The 20,488-nt window shown below is 43.2% G+C and overlaps 1 protein-coding gene and 1 long non-coding RNA gene across 3 annotated transcripts in view; both read left to right on the forward strand.

Moving 5' to 3' along the window:
- The window catches only part of DGKB (diacylglycerol kinase beta), a 488,560-nt gene extending 480,996 nt beyond the window's left edge, over positions 1-7,564 (forward strand). For both annotated transcript variants that reach the window (XM_075922293.1, XM_075922292.1), the window contains exon 25: positions 5,088-7,564. In XM_075922293.1, the coding sequence (XP_075778408.1) occupies positions 5,088-5,195 (108 nt within the window). In that variant the 3' untranslated portion in view covers positions 5,196-7,564. The remainder of the gene's footprint in view (positions 1-5,087) is intronic.
- A 2,377-nt stretch (positions 7,565-9,941) lies between these two features.
- The window catches only part of LOC102463361 (uncharacterized), a 41,639-nt gene continuing 31,092 nt past the window's right edge, over positions 9,942-20,488 (forward strand). Inside the window, exon 1 of the long non-coding RNA XR_012901097.1 lies at positions 9,942-10,342. This is a non-coding gene — a long non-coding RNA (uncharacterized LOC102463361). The remainder of the gene's footprint in view (positions 10,343-20,488) is intronic.

Here is a 20,488-nt window from a genome sequence, read left to right on the forward strand (position 1 = left end):
CTTGGGGGAGGGGGAACAATTGCACCTACTAATTAAAATTTAAAATATTCCAAAGTGTCATCTTTAGGTGTCTGTGGAATACATAATTTCCATTTTAGTTCTGCACTGGATCTGTAACAACCCTGAGCTTGACAGCTCTATTAATTTAAATGCTCAGTGATACCTATTAGTACAAAGCATGAAAAAAATGCTATTAATCATTTATTTTAATTTTGCAGCTCTGTCATTTTCGCAGTATGTTTAAAAATTATGGTGACACCATAATGTTTTCCAATCTACCTGTGTGAAGGGGAAACAGAGCACACTACTTAAGAGAGATACTAGAGTATATTATTAGAGCTTAATTAATGCCAGACTGATTAAATGTGATTGCATTTTGCACAATAATATTGTTAAGGAATTGTTTAAAAGAGCTGTCACATAGAGCTCTATTTAAAACCATTGGGCTGGATCATGGAGGCACAAATGTGCACAACCCAAGCCAGGACAGAGGACACAAAAGGCGAGCATCGGCACTACCAAGCCTGTTATTTCAAAATAACGGGCTTGTTATTTCAAAATAATAATTCCTGCTTGTGAAGAGAAATAATAATTCTTTTGAAATAGCTATTTTGAGAGTTATTTAAAAACACTCTGGTAGAGTAGACATAGCCATAGAGGGCTTCAATCTCACCTTTGCACTCCTCTTATCCTAAGGCTTCTGCATGAAGTGCAGAGGTCAGACTACTCTATGTTAGAACACCCTTAAGGGCTCTTTTTTTTTTTATTATTTTGCACATTTGCATCTGGCCTCGGTCACTTTTTGGGATAGGCACAATGCAATGTTGCCCAGCCGTGCTTGCTCTAGCAGCAGGGAGAGGAATAGCATATGAAGCTCTAATCCAGTGCTTCTCAAACTGTGCTTCACCTGCGAGACATCTCCAGGGGCTCCGCGAGGTTGACAAACTAGAAACATCAATAGATACAACACATACAATCAGTGGACCACTGGGGCTCCGCATAAATTTTTACGCATGTAAAGGACTCCGGAGCCCAAAGAAGTTTGAGAACCGCTGCTCTAATCCATGGGATAATCCTGTGAATCTCCTGGCCATCCCTACAGCCAGTTGCTGATAGTGTGGAGCCAAATGGCCAGCACTACCCATGCACATTATTCAATATGTTCATATTTTAATTTAATCTTGTGTCCTCTGAAGCGTAGCACCAGGCCTGGCTTTAGGGCACAGCGAGCAAGGTGGTTCCCTTGGCCCCTGCACCTTCAGGGCCCATGCTGCTTGCTCACTCACTGTCCTGGCTGGGAGCTACCTGGTCACATGGTACAGCCAACCACAGTATACTGCCTTGGGCCCCACAAACTCTTTGGCCAAGACAGTGTAGAGCTTACTGTTAATATTTTAACAAGAACTGAAATATCATGTAGCAGACTTACCCTGAAGGACCTGGGCAATGCAGACTAAGGGGCTAGTATGGGGACATAGGAGTCAGGGGAGGGCTTTGGAGATGTAGGAGGCCAGTGCAGGAGGCTCAAGGTGGGGAGGTGAGAGAGTGAGGGTTGGGAGGTGAGGAAGGGCTCAGGGTGGGGTTCCATCCAAGATGGACCTTTTCTCTCTCCCCAGAACCCTCCCATCAGGGTCTTTTCTTTTCCCCCAGGCCTTCCCAACTGCAGGGGCCTTTTCTGTCCCATCAACCTCAGGGGTGTTTTTTTCTCCTCCCCCAGCCCTCTCCTCAGCCACCAGGGGCCATCTCTCCCTCCCCCGGTGCTGCAGCCAAGGGCAAGAGGGGGAGGGGAAAGGGTTTGGGATAGGAGGGCTACTTAACCAGTGTGCTGGCAGGCAAAATGACAGAGTCCCAGCCTTGCTAGCCACTCCCTTGGTAGTACGATTGCCCCCAGTGGCCACTCTGTGCCAGTTTAGTTCTCCTAGTGGGCCTGCTGTCCCCAGTGGCCACTCTCAGTATCGCGTTCCTCCGAACAGCAGCCCCACCCTTTTCATGTTATGGATAACAGTCCCTTTCCAGGCACTTCCATTGTCCTGGCACAACCACCACCTGACCCTGCTTTATGTAAGGAGAAGAGGAAGCTGCATACCAAATTTGATGGGTCTAGCTCTTACCATTTAGGAGGCATTCTTGAACAAATGAACACTCTCTCTCTCACACACACAAACACACATATTCTGTCTTCAGTGGAAGGGCAATGATAAGCTCTTATTTAAACATATTAGAAACAGATACATAACTAGCACTCATTGTAGAGTCCAATAGCATAAAAGGAAAACTGTTTGATCTAAGAAACACAGTTAATACATTAACCTTATTACTCCCTAGTGCTTCTCATTTACTGGATGCATTGTGTTACTATGGCTTCAAGGCACATTTTGAAGCTCTGACCTGCTCCTGAAAAAAATGTCCATTTATACATTTACAATCATTTTTATTATCACAGACTCAGACTTCTTATTTATTAGCAAACATTACTATCTTCAGATAGGGAGAAATTACCATCTCTAATTTTCAGAGTTATGCTCTTTAAATTGGGCATCGTTTTCTTTTAGCAAGTATATCAGTAGATGCAATTGGGCTGCAAAAATGATTTTAATATTTCTAATGCTATGTTTTCCCTGAAGCCATTTATTAATGTCAAAGCCCTGTAAAAGTTCTGCATTAGAATTAGAAAATGCACTGGGTGAAATCCTGGTTTCATTGAGGTGAGTGGGAGTTTTGCCAGTGATATCAGTGGAACCAGAATTTTATCAATTGTGTTTTATACTGCCCTTTCATCAAATGTCTCAGAAATTATTAGTAGTTCTTATGGCTGCTTACAGTTTCCTTTTGGGTGGGGCTTTGTTTTCTTTTGTTGTTTTGGGCTTTTCTTAAAATACAAAGTTTTCTAAGCAGAAGAATTTTCTCTTCTTTTTCCTAAAGCAGCAACTTAACTTTGCATCATTTAGAAATATTTCTCTTGATTTTCTGATAATCAAAATCCATGTACATGTACAAAACAAGCACAAACACATTCAAATTGACCCAGTGGTTATATAAAATTCTCCCAACCCAACAGAATTAAATGGTTTCTCAACACAGGACTTTCAGTTCACACTGAACCCATGGGCTCCAGGAAAGCATGAGAAAATAGCATTTGCATCTTCCATGAAAGTAAAGAGGATCTAGATTGGAGAGGCTTTGTGTATTCTTAAAAGAGGCCATCTCCAAGCCCAAACATATTGTCTCTGTGAGATGTATGAGTAACACCAAGCCAAGAGATAATTTCACAAGGCCAGGTCATCAGTTGGCTTCAATAGAATTATGTTGATCTAGTCCCCGAATTGGTGCCCGAGTCTAGTTTGATTGTGAAAAAAAGAGAATCATACACCAAATTTCATACTAACAAACAATGATAATATACTAAACTTACATATTATGTTGAGATGGAACAAAGGTGTGAAGAGAAAGATAAAATTCCTAGAGTTAAACAAGCCCCTTCACCCCATTGAGATTTTTATGTTTCTGTCTTTTTAGATTTTAAAGTAAATTTCCACCCCCACCACCAAGAAAATGCTTGTTCTATATTTTAATTAGCCTTTCCACGTGATGTACATTTTTGTTTCATTACTATTAGTGAATGACAAATGAAGAATATTCATTTTAGCTTGAAAATGTCAGGTGTGCAGTTTGAGAGAAAGAGATTTTTTGCCATTTTTAATGAGGCAGTGTTTCTTTTGAAAAAAATACCCATTTCTGATGTGGATACGATGCAAGTGACAACTGATATTTAATAAGTGATGGTTCTTGTATTAGTTGTAGTTCACTAAAGAAAATGTCTCAGATTGCTTTTGAAAAACTCTTAGTGTCACTAGCCCAAAGGCAAGATGTGACCTTTTTATTACATAATGAGAATCATTTATTATCTTACAATGTATCTTAAAGTCACAGACAAAATGCCACTTTGATAATTGCTTTCAATTAGCTCTGAGCATAGCATACATTCATAAAATGTCTTCTCTAATTTAGACTTGAATTAGAGAAAATTGCAGACATAATATACTTTAAGGTTGTCTCATTTAAGGTGATTCGTAGTTTTATATCAAAGAAATCAAAATGAGTAGCTTTAGAGCAGTCTTTCAAAGTGTTTTAAACAGGCTTTTCAATATTTGATTCTATTCTATTACCAATTAATTAACAAATTAGAATGCTAGTTCATCATTTTTGACCTTTTTTTCTATGTTAACTTTTGACTTTCATTCCTAATGGTTCTTTTGAAATTAAGTATCATGGCTCATGTTAAAAGAGAAGAAAAATCTGATTAGGGAATAAATAAGGCATGCTATGATATAGTGTATATCTTAATAATGGGAAACCAGCTTGTGGTGTCCCTAACATACAGTGTGTCCTTTCCTGCTTTTGAATTCCTTTTCACTATGTGGATATGTAAAATATTCAGGTGACAAGTAGTGATAAAAGGGCAGGTTATAAATCTCATGCTCATGAAGTAAAAGAGCTTATTGCCATGTTCTTATTATATATGATTAATAACATAGTTTGCCTGCATAATTAAAATGTATGTGTCGTAACTGACCATAAATGGATTTGATTATGATATAAGCAAATATTAGGCATAACAAAACGTTTTTCCATCAGGTCCACTGATGGTGGGTGTGAGGAGGGCAAAGGAGGCCATTAAACTGGGGGCCGTGTCTCAAAGAGATCCGGGGTTCCCAGCTGTCTCTGCTGCTACCGTGGCAACAATGGCAGCTGGAGCCCTAGGTCCTTTAAATTGCCACCAGAGCACCATGCAGGGCACTCCAGGCAGTGATGTATGATGGCTTCCCCCTACCCCACCCTTTCTGCTGGAGGCCCTGCCCCTTCAGAGGCATAAAGTCAGGGCCCTCCCATGCCTTGACCCGGGGCTCATAGTGGCTGTTGGCCTCGTTGATTTCCATATCTTCCTTTCATTCCTGGGTCAATCAGATGTTCAGAAGCTACATTTTAAGATTTGAAATGGTTGTCTCTTTGGATATTTGTAAAATTATGATAAAGAAGCTGAGTTAGTTAAAGGGATAACTGTATTTATTTTTCTTTTCCTCCCTCAGATAAAAATTACCCACAAGAATCAAGCCCCAATACTGATGGGACCTCCTCCAAAAACTGGTCTATTCTCCTCCATCATCAAAAGAACAAGGAACCACAGTAAAGAATAAGCCTATGAGTTTAGTTCTTAGAAAACAAATTAGCAGTGCTGGGCTTTGAAATATTTATGCCGATAATCTTTCAAAAGTTTTAGAATACTCACAGAATCCTGGAATTTGGTATAATAGTTTCTGTGACTGAGCTAATGTAAAATTATGCTATTAGAAAAAAATATTGTCACTTTTTTAGGCATTTTGCATGAAGAAAGCAGATGTTTATATACAGTGATATGGAATATTTTTGTTGCATGTATTACCATTTACTAATTTAAGGGATAATTCTGCCATGGAACATGAGGAGGAAATGCTCTGGGAGGGTAATTTGATTTATTTGGTAGGACTTTATTTGTAGTTAATCTAATGCAGTGATCATAATCCAGAGATTCTGTAGTTGCCCTCTTGAACCCAAGCATCTTCCAATCAGCAACTGATTTGACCTGTATCACATAAGAGCTTGGGAGTTCACTGATCCCATTAATTTGCCCTTTTACACTTAACATTTCTTGCCACTTTTGTGAATATTTTTCTTCAGCAATTTAACCTCACTGAATAGTATTAAAATATTTTTCTTTGCTAATACCACTCATCTTTCAAACACTGATGCATGTGAGTAACTTTACACACATACAAGTCTCATTGGATCACTGGTACTACTCACATGCAGCTAACTACTCATGTGTAAGTTTTTGCAATTTGGGAAGTCAATGCAGGTTTGTCTGAGCAAGGACTACAGGCTAGGGCTAGGCAGAGAATAAATGGAATACTGCTTGTGAAGCTAGCCAACAGTGTTGTTTGTTGAAACATTAAAACATTTTACTCAACAGTAAATCTTTGTAATATGTCAAAATTTAAATCATCTTGTTTATTAGTCTATAGTGCAGAGTGTATGCACACAAATAACCAAACCGCATGCCTAATAAACTGCATTTCCCACCATAGATTTAGTGAAGGAGGCTTCAGAGAAATGGGTTAATGCATAATTAATCATGCACACTGGAGCAGACATACTTTTGAAAATTTACAGTTCTTTGATTACCTTGGCAATGTCCAAATTAATCCTGGAATAGGAAAGCCAGTCTATTAATTACAATTTACATACTCACCTTTCATTTGTTTTATACATTAACAGACTGACACCTAAACTTGCTGCTTCACAATTAAAACCGTTTCTGATTTTTTTTTTTTTTTGTTATTTATAATTTGCAACATCCCTAATTTTCTCATGCGATTGATTAGTCTCCTAAAGGAAAGGACATGTTCTTATCTGTTCCCTTTTTAGTGACTGCTCACTGAAATCAAAACAATTCCTCTTATAATAATTTGAGAAGCAATTGTTTAGGTCTTCATTTTCTCAGCCCTTTGAGAGACTTCTTAACAGCTTCCAAATGGCAGCAGAGGTCTTATTGTGTATGGTTCACATGGCACTGTCAGACTGTCTAATGGTTAGATCCAAGAATGGCAACCTTTTTCAGGATTGCATATAAATTTATAATATGGGTCTAAAGTAAAATGGTTTTTTTTATGCAGCCTTGACATTGTTCTTTGTTCAAAACGACCTACACCTCATCACTGCATGTTTTATGTTCTCAAACATTCCAGCAGGCGGGTGGGGGGAAGGACAGGAGAGAACTGCTTGAAATGCATGATTCATTAGTTTTCTCCCACCTTTATCAATACATTAAAGTGCCAATGAGTTATCCAATCTCTTTTTTTATCAATAAAAAAACAAATAGCATTTAATCATTCTGTTGTGCACGGTACTGTGCATGGATTTAAGAAAAGCTGCTACCATTTGGTTCCTCGATATCAGTATTCAACATCTCTTTTGTATATAATAGATACTGAACAAAAGGCAGTGTACTGCTAGTGAAGATTATGTATATGAAATATTGTTCTCAATGTTCTGTAAACATTAGGAGGCAAATTAAGTTCAGCATCAGTTAGAAAAATGAGGTGACAATTATTCCTTAAAATTAAGACATAATTCACTATTGCTGGGTCGAGTGACATAGGATTCGAACGTCACTTGTTTTGTAGATTATTTGCACTCGCTCACACACAAATGATTCTGATGCAGAAATTACTGCATCATTCCATAATTACAAGGTAAAAATATTTGCATAAAGAATACTTGCTAGCATAATGTGCACATTGGCTTTCTGAAATTATGGTTATAGGTAATAAATATTTTCACATGACTTGACATAGAATTTTCTACGGTTGCTATTCAGTTTTTTTGTGTTTAAAACATGTTTAATGATATCATTATATAATGTGCCCTCTATGATAATCTCATGAATACTGTATCCCTGAAAAATAAATAAAATGGTGCATAGGCTATTTTTTAACAATGTATGGCATTTTTAAAGTGTTGGATAGCCTGTGAATAGGTAACTGTCAGATATACTGTTTTTCATATATAGAAGGATAGATGGGCTCATATATTCACACCCACACTCCTCCATCAGAATAGTTGATTTCTCTCATGATATTTGTGCTAAAGGGGCTAACTCACAACTTCCATTGTCACTGATGAAATAAATATAACAGATCATTCATTAAAATCAATGGCAAAACTCACATTGACTTCAGTGGGCACAGGGAAGGAATCAGTCCATGATGATATTTGCAAACTAACGTCATATGAAATACATGCAGTGAGACTGTCTGAATATTCTCACTGGATTTGCAAATTTGGCATTGACTTGCTAGAATGTTGCAGCCGCTCAAAGCAATGTTCAGTCAAAAACATCTCTTCTCCCTCTCCTTGACATCTTTTATTCACTCACTACTTCCTTTACTCACTTCTTTTCTTCCTTGGATTTGGTTAGATGAATCACTGCAGGATTTCACCATAAGTCTGTAGGGAGAAATATAGTTTGAATTCTGTGAAAAGTGAAAAGCAAGAAGGTAACCAATCTGAGCACTGAGATTAAGAATTAACCAGTTGCGCCTCTAGAATTAATCCAGTGTTTAACTTGTTCTGTATTTTATAAATGCAGTTATTAGAAGTGACATGATTATTACTTATATTTTATAGTTACTCTGTATCCCAGTGTTAGGCACTTGGGTGTTACATCCGAGGGTACTGAGGCAAATGTCATTGAGGAGCCTTTGGCTATTATCTTTGAAAATATCTTTGTGGAGATCGGGAGAAATCCCGGATGATTGGAAAAAGGCAAATGTAGTGCCCATCTTCAAAAAAGGGAAGAAGGACGATCCAGGGAACTATAGGCCGGTCAGTCTTACCTCAGTTCCTGGAAAAATCATGGAAGGGATCCTTAAGGAATCCATTTTGAGGCACTTGGATGAGAGGAAAGTGATTAGGAATAGTCAGCATGGATTCACAAAGGGCAAGTCGTGCCTGACCAATCTGATTAGCTTCTATGATGAGGTAACTGGCTCGGTGGACATGGGAAAGTCAGTGGATGTTATATACCTTGACTTTAGCAAGGCTTTTGATACGGTCTCCCACAATATTCTTGCGAGCAAGTTAAGGGAATGTGGCTTGGATAAATGGACGGTAAGATGGATAGAAAGATGGCTAGAAGGCCGGGCCCAGCGGGTAGTGATCAATGGCTCGATGTCAGGATGGCGGTCGGTTTCTAGTGCCCCAAGGTTCGGTTCTAGGACCGGTTTTGTTCAATATCTTTATTAATGACCTGGATGAGGGGATGGATTGCACCCTCAGCAAGTTTGCGGATGCCACTAAGCTGGGGGGAGAGGTAGATACGCTTAAGGGCAGAGATAGAGTCCAGAATGACTTAGACAAATTGGAGGATTGGGCCACAAAAAATCTGATGAGGTTCAACAAGGACACGTGTAGAGTCCTGCACTTGAGACGGAAGAATCCCAAGCATAGTTACAAGCTGGGGACCAACCAGCTAAGTAGTAGTTCTGCAGAAAGGGACCTGGGGATTACAGTGGATGAGAAGCTGGATATGAGTCAACAGTGTGCCCTTGTAGCCAAGAAGGCTAATGGCATATTAGGTTGCATTAAAAGGAGCATTGCCAGCAGATCCAGAGATGACATTATTCCCCTTTATTCAGCTTTGGTGAGGCCACATCTGGAGTATTGTGTCCAGTTCTGGGCCCCCCACTACAAAAAGGATGTGGATGCATTGGAAGGCAACCAAAATGATTAGGGGGCTGGAGCATATGACTTATGAGGAGAGGCTGAGGGACTTGGGTCTGTTTAGTCTGCAGAAGCAAAGAGTGAGGAGGGATTTGATAGCAGCCTTCAACTTCCTGAAGGGAGGTTCCAAAGAGGATGGAGATAGGCTGTTCTCAGTAGTGACAGATGGCAGAACAAGGAGCAATCGTCTCAAGTTGTGGTGGAAGAGGTCCAGGTTGGATATTAGGAAAAACTATTTCACTAGGAGAGTGGTGAAGCACTGGAATGGGTTACCTAGGGAAGTAGTGGAGTCTCCATCCCTAGAGGTGTTTCAGTCTCGGCTTGACAAAGCCCTGGCCGGGTTGATTTAGTTGGAATTGATCCTGCCTAGAGCAGGGGGCTGGACTTGATGACCTTCTGAGGTCTCTTCCAGTTCTATGATTCTATGATTCTATGATCTACGGTTCTGATATGCTACAAAGTACTGAAATTTCCTTGACAGTTAGGTTCTGAATGAGGAGGACATACGAAATGATTTGAGTCATACATCCACAATGATTGCCTATTTTTCAAAATCAGAATACAAGTAGACCCATAGTATGAGTTAAGGATGTTGACAGATATATTGGTGTGAAAAAACTGTTTAAATCAGTAAATGTCTGGATTTAATACTGATTAGATAGCATAAAAATGATACAGCCACTTCACAGCAAATTGAACAAGGAAAAATATTCTGATCCAGAATTTAGTGCTTGTGGGCTGTTAACATTTTTATGGTCAATTTCACACATTTAGTGCTGGCTTTCATCTGTGACTTGCTTTCTCCCAAGCCAAGGGAATTCTGGGGCTTGTAGTCTCCAGCACAAGCATGTGCTTGATTGCAGGCTAACAAGGCTGGCTGGGAAAGGAGCAGGTCTACAAAAAGAGCTTCCTCATGCTCTCTTGGAAAGTGCAAAGGGAAAGATAGCAGCTGCGGGGGAGGAGAGGAACTGAGCTTGCTGGTCTGTACAAGAACACCAGTGACTACCTGCACAGCAAGAACAAGGTAAGAGCACAGAGGACTGTGCAAAGGGGCAATAAAATAAAATCAGGGTAGGAGCCTGGAAGGACTGTGTTAAAGAAGCTGGGAAAGGACCCTAGACAGGATGGGCATTGCAGAAAGTTTACTGTGGAATGGTGACATTGGTTGGTTTTCAGCTGGGAATGTTCAATTTCTTTGCAGTTAAAAGCAAAGGAGTTTTGCTTACGTTTGGATATTGTGTTACCAGGGATTACCCAATAGGTAGACTAAACACGTGCTTAGGGCACCAGCAAAGCAGGGATACCAAAAAAAAAAAAAAAAAAAAAAAAAAAGATTTTATGGTATAGTATTGTTTTTATTTTGAATTACATATGGGGGAAGGGGGGACCATAATCTTTTCAGTGTTTAGGGCCTCTAAAGGTCTTAATCCAGCCCTGTGAGTTACCCTAAAAGATGAGGACTCTTGCCTTGGCTGGAGAGCCAAAAAGCCAAATGCTCTGAATCAACAACAGGAGCAAAAAATAAAAATAAAAGAAGATGCAGGAATGGGAAAACTAAGGCACAACCACCTTGGGTATGGAGACAGGCAAGCAACATAACTTTTTATCTAGAGGAGACTAATGCTGATCTTGTCCAGCCTGTGGTCATTTGGCAATTGCTTGCTGGGTAAACTTTCCTTTCCTGGATGTTTTTTTTCTAAGCAGAGGGAGCTCTTCCTGTAGTCATGCCTCCTTGCCAGCAGGCCTTTCTATAGCCTGCACTCACATGTTAGCTCCATGGGGTAAAAGCCCTGCAATGCCCTTAACTAAGAGGAAGTAAAACATAGGTCAGAGCTGGGATTTGAACCCTTATGCTTGCCCTTTAACAGTCAAGTGCTAAACATCTGCAAGTGGGGTTTACAGGGAAAACATGGGCTGGCCCCCTTAGTTGAGGCAGAGCTATTAGTGCCTCTCAGCTAAATCAAAATCTGCAGTCGTTGGAACATGCAAAGACATTTCTCCATGTTGTTGAGTTGTCACCTTCTACCTATAGTCACAGTACGGCTACTCAAAAAGAGCTGCCAATCATCTATTTTATAACAGGGGAATGTGTATTTCTCATATTGTCCTATCCAAACCCAGGATGTGATTTTTGCTTAAACCTTGAGAACCAGTTTCCTTTCAGGCAGCAAACTTGGAAAATTTGAGCCCAGTTTCAGAAAGTTCTGAAGAACGGAAAACGAGGTTATGGCTCATACACATGTACACCAAAGACATATAAAGCTCTGCGCCAGGAGTTTAATATTAAACAAACATTGTGTGTGTTGTGGGGTAGTAATTGCAAGCAAGAGCCAGAAACCGGGTGTGCAAACCTTCTCCTTTCATCAGGAACAGCAGCTGAGGCAGAGAAACTTCTCCATTGCCATTCATTTCCCTTTTGTCAAACTGCCCCACAGCCTGAAGCTCTGGGTAGGAGACAATAGCCTGTTCTCTTTAGGCATTTGGAATCTCTTGTTGGCATTTCAGAGGTTGAGTTCTCTCTCTGATTCATGATTCAAAGAGATTACCTGAGAAGCACCATGGAGAACTTTACAATAATGACTCAGGATAAGATTAAATATTGTTGTTATGTGTGTATGTTTGTATTTATTTATTTTGCTATTTCTACAAAAAATCAGAGAGAAAACCCCTACCACTCATGTTGTTAGAGCAGCACAATTCAGTTTCAATTAAACAGGCAGCTGAATTGCTGGATGGTGCTTTTGTGTGCTATCACCCCCACTACACATTAGCAACCTTGATGCCTAGGACTACTGAGCCAGTTGGACTGTGCCCCATGCAGCCTCAGGCATTACACAGGAGATGGTGGCAGAGTGTGAGCTCCTGGATGGGGTTGTGCTGTGCAGTGAAAAAGTCCTGGATGTAGCAATGCCCATCCCCCAGGCTACCACAGTTGCCTCCCTGGAAGCAGTACCCCCCCCCCATAGCTAGCTCCTTGGTATCCCCCATCACAGCCCCCCATCCTTTATGAAAATTGGCTTATGAATATGTATAACCTGAAGCAAAATGCAGGACAATGTAGCACTTTAAAGACTAACTGTCCTGCATTTTGCTTCAGCTACCCCAGACAAACACGGCTACATTTCTATCATAACCTGAAGACACTTCAGACCAAATCCCTCCTGTAACATGTCAGTTTTATGTTACAATCTATATATCCTATTTTTGTGCATGTATCATTCTTGTCTATGAAGTTAGAAATCTGAAGTGTGGCTCCGTTTATAATTCCAAATGTGCTAATGAGGGCCATTACTTATCCTCCCCTGAAACTTCATGGCTTGGTGATCAAATCAGCAGCTCAGGTTTTATTCTTCCTGAAAGCCCGTACTGTGGTTGATTCTAAAAAGTCATGTGGCCAGGCCACCTGATGCTAAAACCCATTTTGGATCCTGTACTCTTCCACCTGAGGTGAGAAAAGTTTGAACTGAGCACAGAGAATTTCTGCCTTGGGCAAAAGGGATATAAGATGGGAAAACAAACAGTAGGGACAGTTGCCAGACACCTAGAGACTGTTCCCCTCTTACCACACAAGATAGCTGAAGGAAACATCTAAGACTGAACAGGGGAAGGATTGGACCCAAGCTTGGAAGCTGCTTATCTGTCTTGTGAAAGAGGTTATTAGAATAACCGTTTAAGGTAGAATTTGCATGTATCATGTTTTAGTGGATTAGACTATCTGGCATTTTGTGTTTATTTTAACTTAGTAACTCACTTTGATCTGACAGTTTTCACTTGCAACTGCTTAAATCCCACTTTTTATACTTAATAAAAACATTTTTGTTTACTATCATGCCCAATGTAAATAATTGTTCCCGGGGTGAACCAACCACTGTGAGGCTGTGTCTACACTGGGCCACTTATTCCGGAAAATCAGCCGCTTTTCCGGAATAAGCTGCGAGCTGTCCACACTAGCCCTTGAATTTCCGAAAAAGCAACGATGCTCTACTGTACAAAATCAGCCGCTATTCCGGAAAAACTATTCTGCTCCCGCTTGGGCATAAGTCCTTATTCCGGAACACTGTTCCGGAAAAAGGCCAGTGTAGACAGCCCCGTAGTCTTTTCCCGAAAAAAGCCCCGATCGTGAAAATGGCGATCGGGGCTCTTTTCTGGAAAAGCGCGTCTACATTGGCCACAGACGCTTTTCCGGAAAAAGGGCTTTTCCAGAAAAGTAGCCTGCCAATGTAGACGCTCCTTTTCCGGAAAAACTGAAAACGGAATAGTATTCCGTTTTAAGCATTTCTGGAAATTCATGCCAGTGTAGATACAGCCTGCATGTCTCTCTTTCTTTGATAAAGAGGACAGCCCTTATGAGCTTTCTCTGTGTAAAACTTTTACTAAGTAAGATGGATTAATTTGGCCTCACTTTGGGGTTGGTTTTCTGGGTGCTGAGCCCTTATAGCTGATCCCTCCCGGAGAAGTACTGGGTCAGTGTCTGCACAGCTCTGCAGAGTCAGTAACCACAACTCTGTGCCTTGCCTGGGGGAAGATCAGAGCTTCTGGCCCAGCAGGACAGGGAGCCCCAGAGGGCAGGAAGGCAGGCATCAGTGGCATAATCAGCAAAATTGGGGGGCAATCCCAAGGGGAATTCTGTGATCTAACCCACCACTCCTCCTGCTACTGGCATCTCCAGAGTCAGCATCCCCTCCCACCCTTGGCAGCATGCAGGTAGCCCTGCAGAGCCAGCAGCACCTCCACTGGCCTGCAACAATAACAGCCAGGCCTGTTCTGCTGCTGCCAATCTCTATGGACAGAAGGAGGAGACCAATAGGGGTGGCTCTTGGCTGCTCTTGGGCTGCAGCAGCATTACCAGCCAGGGCACGACATTTTACCAAATACGATGTAAGCAGAGGGAGGCTTCACCCATCTCTGTTCCCACCCTAGTGGCATCACTATTGCTACCAGTCGGGTTCCACCTGTTTGGTAGAAGACCTCAGTCTGTAGGCTGTCATTCTATCCCACTTACACTCAGACAGTAGAAGAGAAAAACTAAGGTGTGAATAGTATCAGCGGTAGCAACCTGCTCATATATATTATAAGTTCAATGAGCAGGCAATGAGCATCATTGGCAAAGGAAATTGCTTCCCTTCCCCTCTATGTTTGAATGCTGCTGAGGTTGCAAGTGAATCTGAGCAGTTACTACTCTCCTGGCATCAGAACTGTATAAACTCCAGTGCTTTGTGGGCCTTTTGTGTGAATTAATGAGTTCCTACTTCTTGATTGCTAGTGTGTGTCCATTCGCTTAAGGGTGGTCACAGATTTGTATGGTTGCTTACTTTTTCTTCTCGTTTCTTTTCCAATGGCTGTATCATTACACTGTGCAATGTTAGAATGACCATCTAGAATCATCATCGCTTTAGAAAAGTGGTCAAAGCCATTCAGTAGCCCTGTATTTAATATCTTGCTACAGTAGATGACTGGGCTGGAGTGAGGTTAATGGCTCCCTGAGTAAATGCTACATCTACCTAATTCAAGACAAGTCTCTTTTCCCTCTGATGGGGATCCTATTGTTATATTGGACACAACTGATTTTTCTGACACAGAGTTCAGCTACTAGTCCGTGTGAAATAATTTATAGTTTTCTCTTAGGCTGCAGTCTGAATTTTGGCCAAAGAATATATCTTACGGCATTTGGACAAAGGTATATTCTTTGGACAAAGAATATATCTTATCAATTGTTCCCTCTTGGTTTGACTAAAGAAACACCTAATATTATAGAACTAATCAAAGCAATAACCATGGCTTTTAACAAGTCAAGGCATAATAGAATGGCTGGGGGCAAACAAAGAAGAGTAATAGTTCAACACAAGAAAAAACAAAAGAAATGTTAGAACCCTGGATGACTGTTCAACTTTGATCATTCACACACAAAAGTGTATGAGAACCTAGAAGGATAAAAAATTGCTAAAAGTGTCAAAACCAGATACAACTATTAATTCATATGTAGAAATACTTTGCTATGTCAAGTATATTGCGGCATTGGTTGGTAGATGCTTGTTTAATGACTGTCACTCTGTGTCCATTTGGCAGGACAGTGACCCTAGTGACTCCTACAAGATATGCACTTTTTAAAACGTGACTAGTGCAGTACAATACGGGCCCAAGAACCCTGTAATATGTGTGGCAGTGGCAATATAAGAAACACCACAGAAGGCTGAAGTATCACCATTCCCCTCTGCACTAAGTACTAATGTGCAGTAGATGTAAATTCTGCCCAACTAATCAGTAGGGTGCATGTACCCTCCATCTTGGCCCGTGGCGAGTAGATTTCAGCCACACGCCCCGTTTACCTGTGGCGCGCACATGCTCAATGTGGCTCTTGCGCATACGCAGTGCAGGGCTGGCGAGCGGCTTTCGCCACCATTTGTCAAGCCCTGCTCATCAGAGAGGCCTTGAAGGAGACTTTCATGCAAGACCAATGTGACGTAGTGGGGGTACCTGGCTGGTTTCTATGCTGCTGGCTCTGGGGTAACCCCCACTGGCTGCCGTGGGTACCACGACCCAGCAAAACAGGATGAGTCACTATGCAAACCAGTATGGCCAGACACCCCCCATGGAGTGGAATGCTGCCCTGGCTGGGAGGCAGGGCTGGAAGAGTGTTAGTTAGTTGCTGTCTGGGAGCATGGAGGAGACAGCCTAGGGAGAGGGGCTGGAGTTTAGGGGCCCAGTCTCCCCCCATCTCAAGGGGGCCTGAGGCATCCTAGCCCAGCTCTGTGACCAGATTACATCTGTGCTGTGCTGTATCCTGGAGAGGCAATAAACTTCCTCTATTCCACCGGCTGGTGCAGTCTGTTTGTGCCATTTCGGGGTGCAGGAGACGGGGGACCCCCAACGCGCCGTCACAACCAATTCTAAGACTCTCCCGCATGGCTCTCCTGTATTCCCTGTGTATGCCTTTCATTCCTCTCCTCCCCCCCCCTTCCCTTGCCCTCCATTCCCATTTCCCCCTCCCCCATACAGAGCAAACAATAAAGACATATTTTGTGTAAACACAAGATTCTACTGGGGGGACACACTACAGGGGAGGGACTGGGAAAAGAACCTAGAATGGGGGAAGGAGGCTCAGGGATGGGGCTGGAAGTGGCGCTTACCTCCAGGTGGTCTGGAAGCTTCGGCTGCCCTAAAAGTCCCATTGTCCTGTGTTCTGGGGACCCAGTCGCCCCTTGGGGACCTTTGGAGGGGAAGCCATGGAGGGGCAGGGAGCTGACTGGTGGCCCACTCCATGTACAAGGCCATGCACTCCATCACCAAAGTGAGAGAGGAGCACATGGCCTCGTGCTGGCATGTTAGCTGGTCTCAAGACGCCTTTCTCTGCTCCCAGTCACCCCAGAGTTCCTCCCAGTCGGCAGCCCACTCCTGGTGCTCATCTTCAAGTCCCTGGACAAGGGATTGCAGGGAGGCCATCTACTCCCACATGAGTTCCTCCCGGGTATGTTTCCGCCTGCAGATCCCGCTCAGTGAGGCAAAGCTTGCATCTGGCCTAGCTGTGAAGAAAAGTTATAAGGACAGTCATCCCAGGAGACACTGTGTATGATGCCTAGACCTAATCTCTGAGCCGACACCGAAGGTCTTGATTCAGATGATGGCCACGTGCTTCGAGCAAGATGATCTGTTGCCTTAGACAGTGGGCACTTTTTAGCAGGAACACAGACATCTCGGGGAGCATCGCAAAACCCATGGCCTGGGGACAAGCAGTCATGGGAAGGTGCCAATCTGGCCAGGACCCTACAGTGGGAGGGGAGGCTGGGGAAGCTCAGCTTCCTTGTGTGTCCATAACAGACTGGGTCCTGGAGGCGTCCCACAGAGAGAGCGCTTCTATCGCTGCCCGCTGGAGGAGCTAGGGGAGGTGTGTGTGAGCAGCAGACACTGCTTGCAGGAGAGTGTGCTAATGGGTTCCCATTCTCCTCCCAGAAGGTTCCGATGCATGGGATTGGTCTTCTCCGCATTGCTCTCTGCTTCCTGGCCTTGTGGTAGGCCTGCCTAGCTCTTTAATTTTCATGTAGCACTAGTTAAGGGTTCTGGTGTGCCTTTTCTTGGCCAGGCTGACGGTGATCCAGCCATAAATATCCACATTCCTTTTCCTAGTGTGGAGATCCTGGAGGTTGGACTCCTCCCCACACACCTCGATGAGGTCCAGGATCTTGGTGCCAGTCCAGGCCAGAGCTCTCCTGAGTCCCTGGACAGTGGTAACCATGGGAGCAGCAGAAGTGCTGACTGCCATCGGAGGATCTGAGGGAGCACAAGGGTCACTCATCTCTGCTTCGGGTCCTGGTCTCTCTCACAGGGCTTGCAAAGCTGGCCACATGAAAGAAGTCTTTCTCCCCTTCCCAGGACTTTTAGAGCTCCACAGGAGGAGGAGAGAAGTGGAGACGCCAGGTGTGGCCAGAGCGCTCATAGCTGCAGCTGAGAGAGGCCTCCAGAAACCAATTATTTCAAAATAGTGGCACCGGTGCATGCACACTACCGCTATTTTGAAATAACTATTTTGGAATTAGCATTATTCCTGATGAAAAGCAGGAGTACAAATTCTGAATTAAGCAGGCTTTTATTTTTAAATAACGGACCTGGTAGTGTGGATACTCGGCTTATAAATTTGACCTTAAGGGGGTTGTTTTGAAATAAAGTCCTAGTGTAGACTAGGGCTAAGAGGTTGCTGTGACTGCCATCAAGCAAGGCAGCTGCCTACATCTGCAGATTTAGGCCAGCCTCCGCTCTGTCATGACAAGTGGTGCCACAATCTTGTAGGCTAGATCACACTGCCACTTGCTCAAATATAGACCCCTGCTGCCATGACAGAGGGGGGCAAACTTTAGTGGATTGGAGGACAGCAGAAAACGCATTGCCTGAGGTGGCAGATTTCCTTGAGACGTGTTTATGTTCATTATTATGTATATAAACACTGCCTCTCACTTATCGGAGCACTTACATGTGCACTCCGACTGCTCTTTGTCCTCCTTGAACAACCAGTGTATTTCTTTTTGTTTCTGACATCTTGAGGTGTAAGTAACATTCCTGGTAGTTACTATTCATTTCAAGGTTATTAGGTTGTGAATTAATAATGTGGGCTAGAACAGTATTGTAAACCATATGTATCATATGTATTATGCTAAGGAGGTTGGGTTTTTTCCACAGACGTTCTCCAAGGAAAGAACAGCAGATCCTTCCCACACATGAGGGAAAAGTCACTATCCTTATTTGTTAGTTGACTTTGCCTGTAACATTTCTTTGGCTAAGTGCTTGGGACTTACAACTTTCCCTTTTACTAGTGCTGCAATGAAGTTCCAGGACTTAAGAATCTTGTTTAATAATATGGATTGAGTTTTCAGAGAGTAAAAATGGCTGATGTTTCCCACAGATCCCTTTCTTATGTCCTAAGTTCTCTGTAAGCTGGGTGGCTACTTGGCCACGCTGCTGACTAGTTAATACCATTCAGGAACTTAAGGTGCTCATCCAAGGCAGGGAGGAGGGCCACAACACCCTCAACCTAGCCCAGCAGCCAGTCTGCAATGAATGAGGGAGAGAGTGCCTCGGCCTGAACCTGGTGCCTCTCCCCTTGCCTGAATTCAGCTGTGGCCTGGCCACAGAGCTTCTAAGTGTGGCCTGGGCAGCCTGACCCATGGAGCTCCCCTACCATGGCCCAGATGTTCCTACCCTGCGATAGCCCAGGTGGCTGGGATCTGGAGCACCCCTACCATGGCTCAGATGACCTAAAGCCCCCACCTGCAGCTGCAGCAGCCTGGCCCCAGATTTCCCTGCCATGGCCTGGGCCCAGAGCCACCCCTCTTACACTCCAGCACTCCAACCCTCTGTCCCAGCCCTGGGCCCCTCATCTCTGGCCCCACCCTGGCGCCCAGACCTCCAGGCAGAGCCCTCACACTCCTGCACCCCAAGCTTCTGTGCCAACCTTGCGCCCCCACTCACACTCAGAACCCCGGTTAGCAGTGGCTATGAGTTTTGCTACAGAGCCTCGGCCTTAATGCATGTTGTAATGCATAGGTCATCATGCTTTTAAGCTCTGAATGCCCTTGGTTACATCCTTGGCACCCTTGCTAAGATGGCAGTTTTCAGATATTCTGAGTGTTTTCCTTTCCAGTTGAACTTTGGATGGAATTTTGCCCAAGCCTTTTTCATCCTCCTTGCCATCGGAAGGAGCTATGCAGGTCTGTGTTCTTCGAATTCTGCTCTTTTACTAAGTCAGTGATAAAACTCGATATAAGCTTTCACTGGAACAAGAAGCAAAAGAGCTTGGCCAACACTATGCCCTTCTTAAAATCCCAAGCAAGAGCCCAGAGCCAGCAGCATCCATTGCTTCCCTAAATTTGAAGGGTAGGGCAAAGCCAGCTCATGCTCCACTCATGCCTTCTGTGCCCCAGATGGGGTATCTGACCTCTGGCAAGGAGAATGCCAGCTGCTTTCCTGCCAAGGGTGAGCAGATGTACTCCAGGATATTGTTCACCTGACACAGCACAATGCACAGGCTCAAAAAACCCGTCAAAAAAAGCTTAGCTCCAACATAACTGGATGGCGAAGCAATTAATTTTAATGGTTCTGCTATTGGCTGACAGGTGTCGATAGGTGACAGGTGCAAGGAGTCTCATCTCACCGTGTTGCCCCCATGAAGGGTGAGAGCTTATGACTGAGTGAGGCCTGGCACCTCAGAAGGTATGGCAAAGAGGCACCTCTAGCTTGACCTCCACAGTAGCAGGCAGTTCTAGAAGGGAACACGGGCTGCCTCCTTTTGCAGCTATAGTAAAAGTTGTGCTCCCATATGGGGAATATTCTGAGGCAGTGTGGCTCTGGTTCTTCGCCAGGGATTTGTATGTATAAGGCACAAGCCAGGATTGGAGAAGGAAGGTGTTTGCAAGAATAAAAAAAAAATATTAAAAATGGGGACAAAGAACAAGGAGCAAAGTTTGTTGTAACTCCCAATAAGCTGCCTCTGTTGTTTCTTTCACTAACACCTGTTATTTCCCATTGGTTTTTGCCAGGACATGATGTTAACAGGATAAAACAGAGTAAGATTACTTGGAGTCAGGGGAAATTAATATGTTATTTGCAACAGAGCTGAAGTGCTGCGCATTGAATAGAGGGTGGTTTTAATTAAAACTTGTATTTCAGAAATAATGAAAAATTA

The sequence above is a fragment of the Pelodiscus sinensis genome, chromosome 2, assembly GCF_049634645.1.
Source record: "Pelodiscus sinensis isolate JC-2024 chromosome 2, ASM4963464v1, whole genome shotgun sequence".
Classification (NCBI taxonomy): Eukaryota; Metazoa; Chordata; order Testudines; family Trionychidae; genus Pelodiscus; species Pelodiscus sinensis.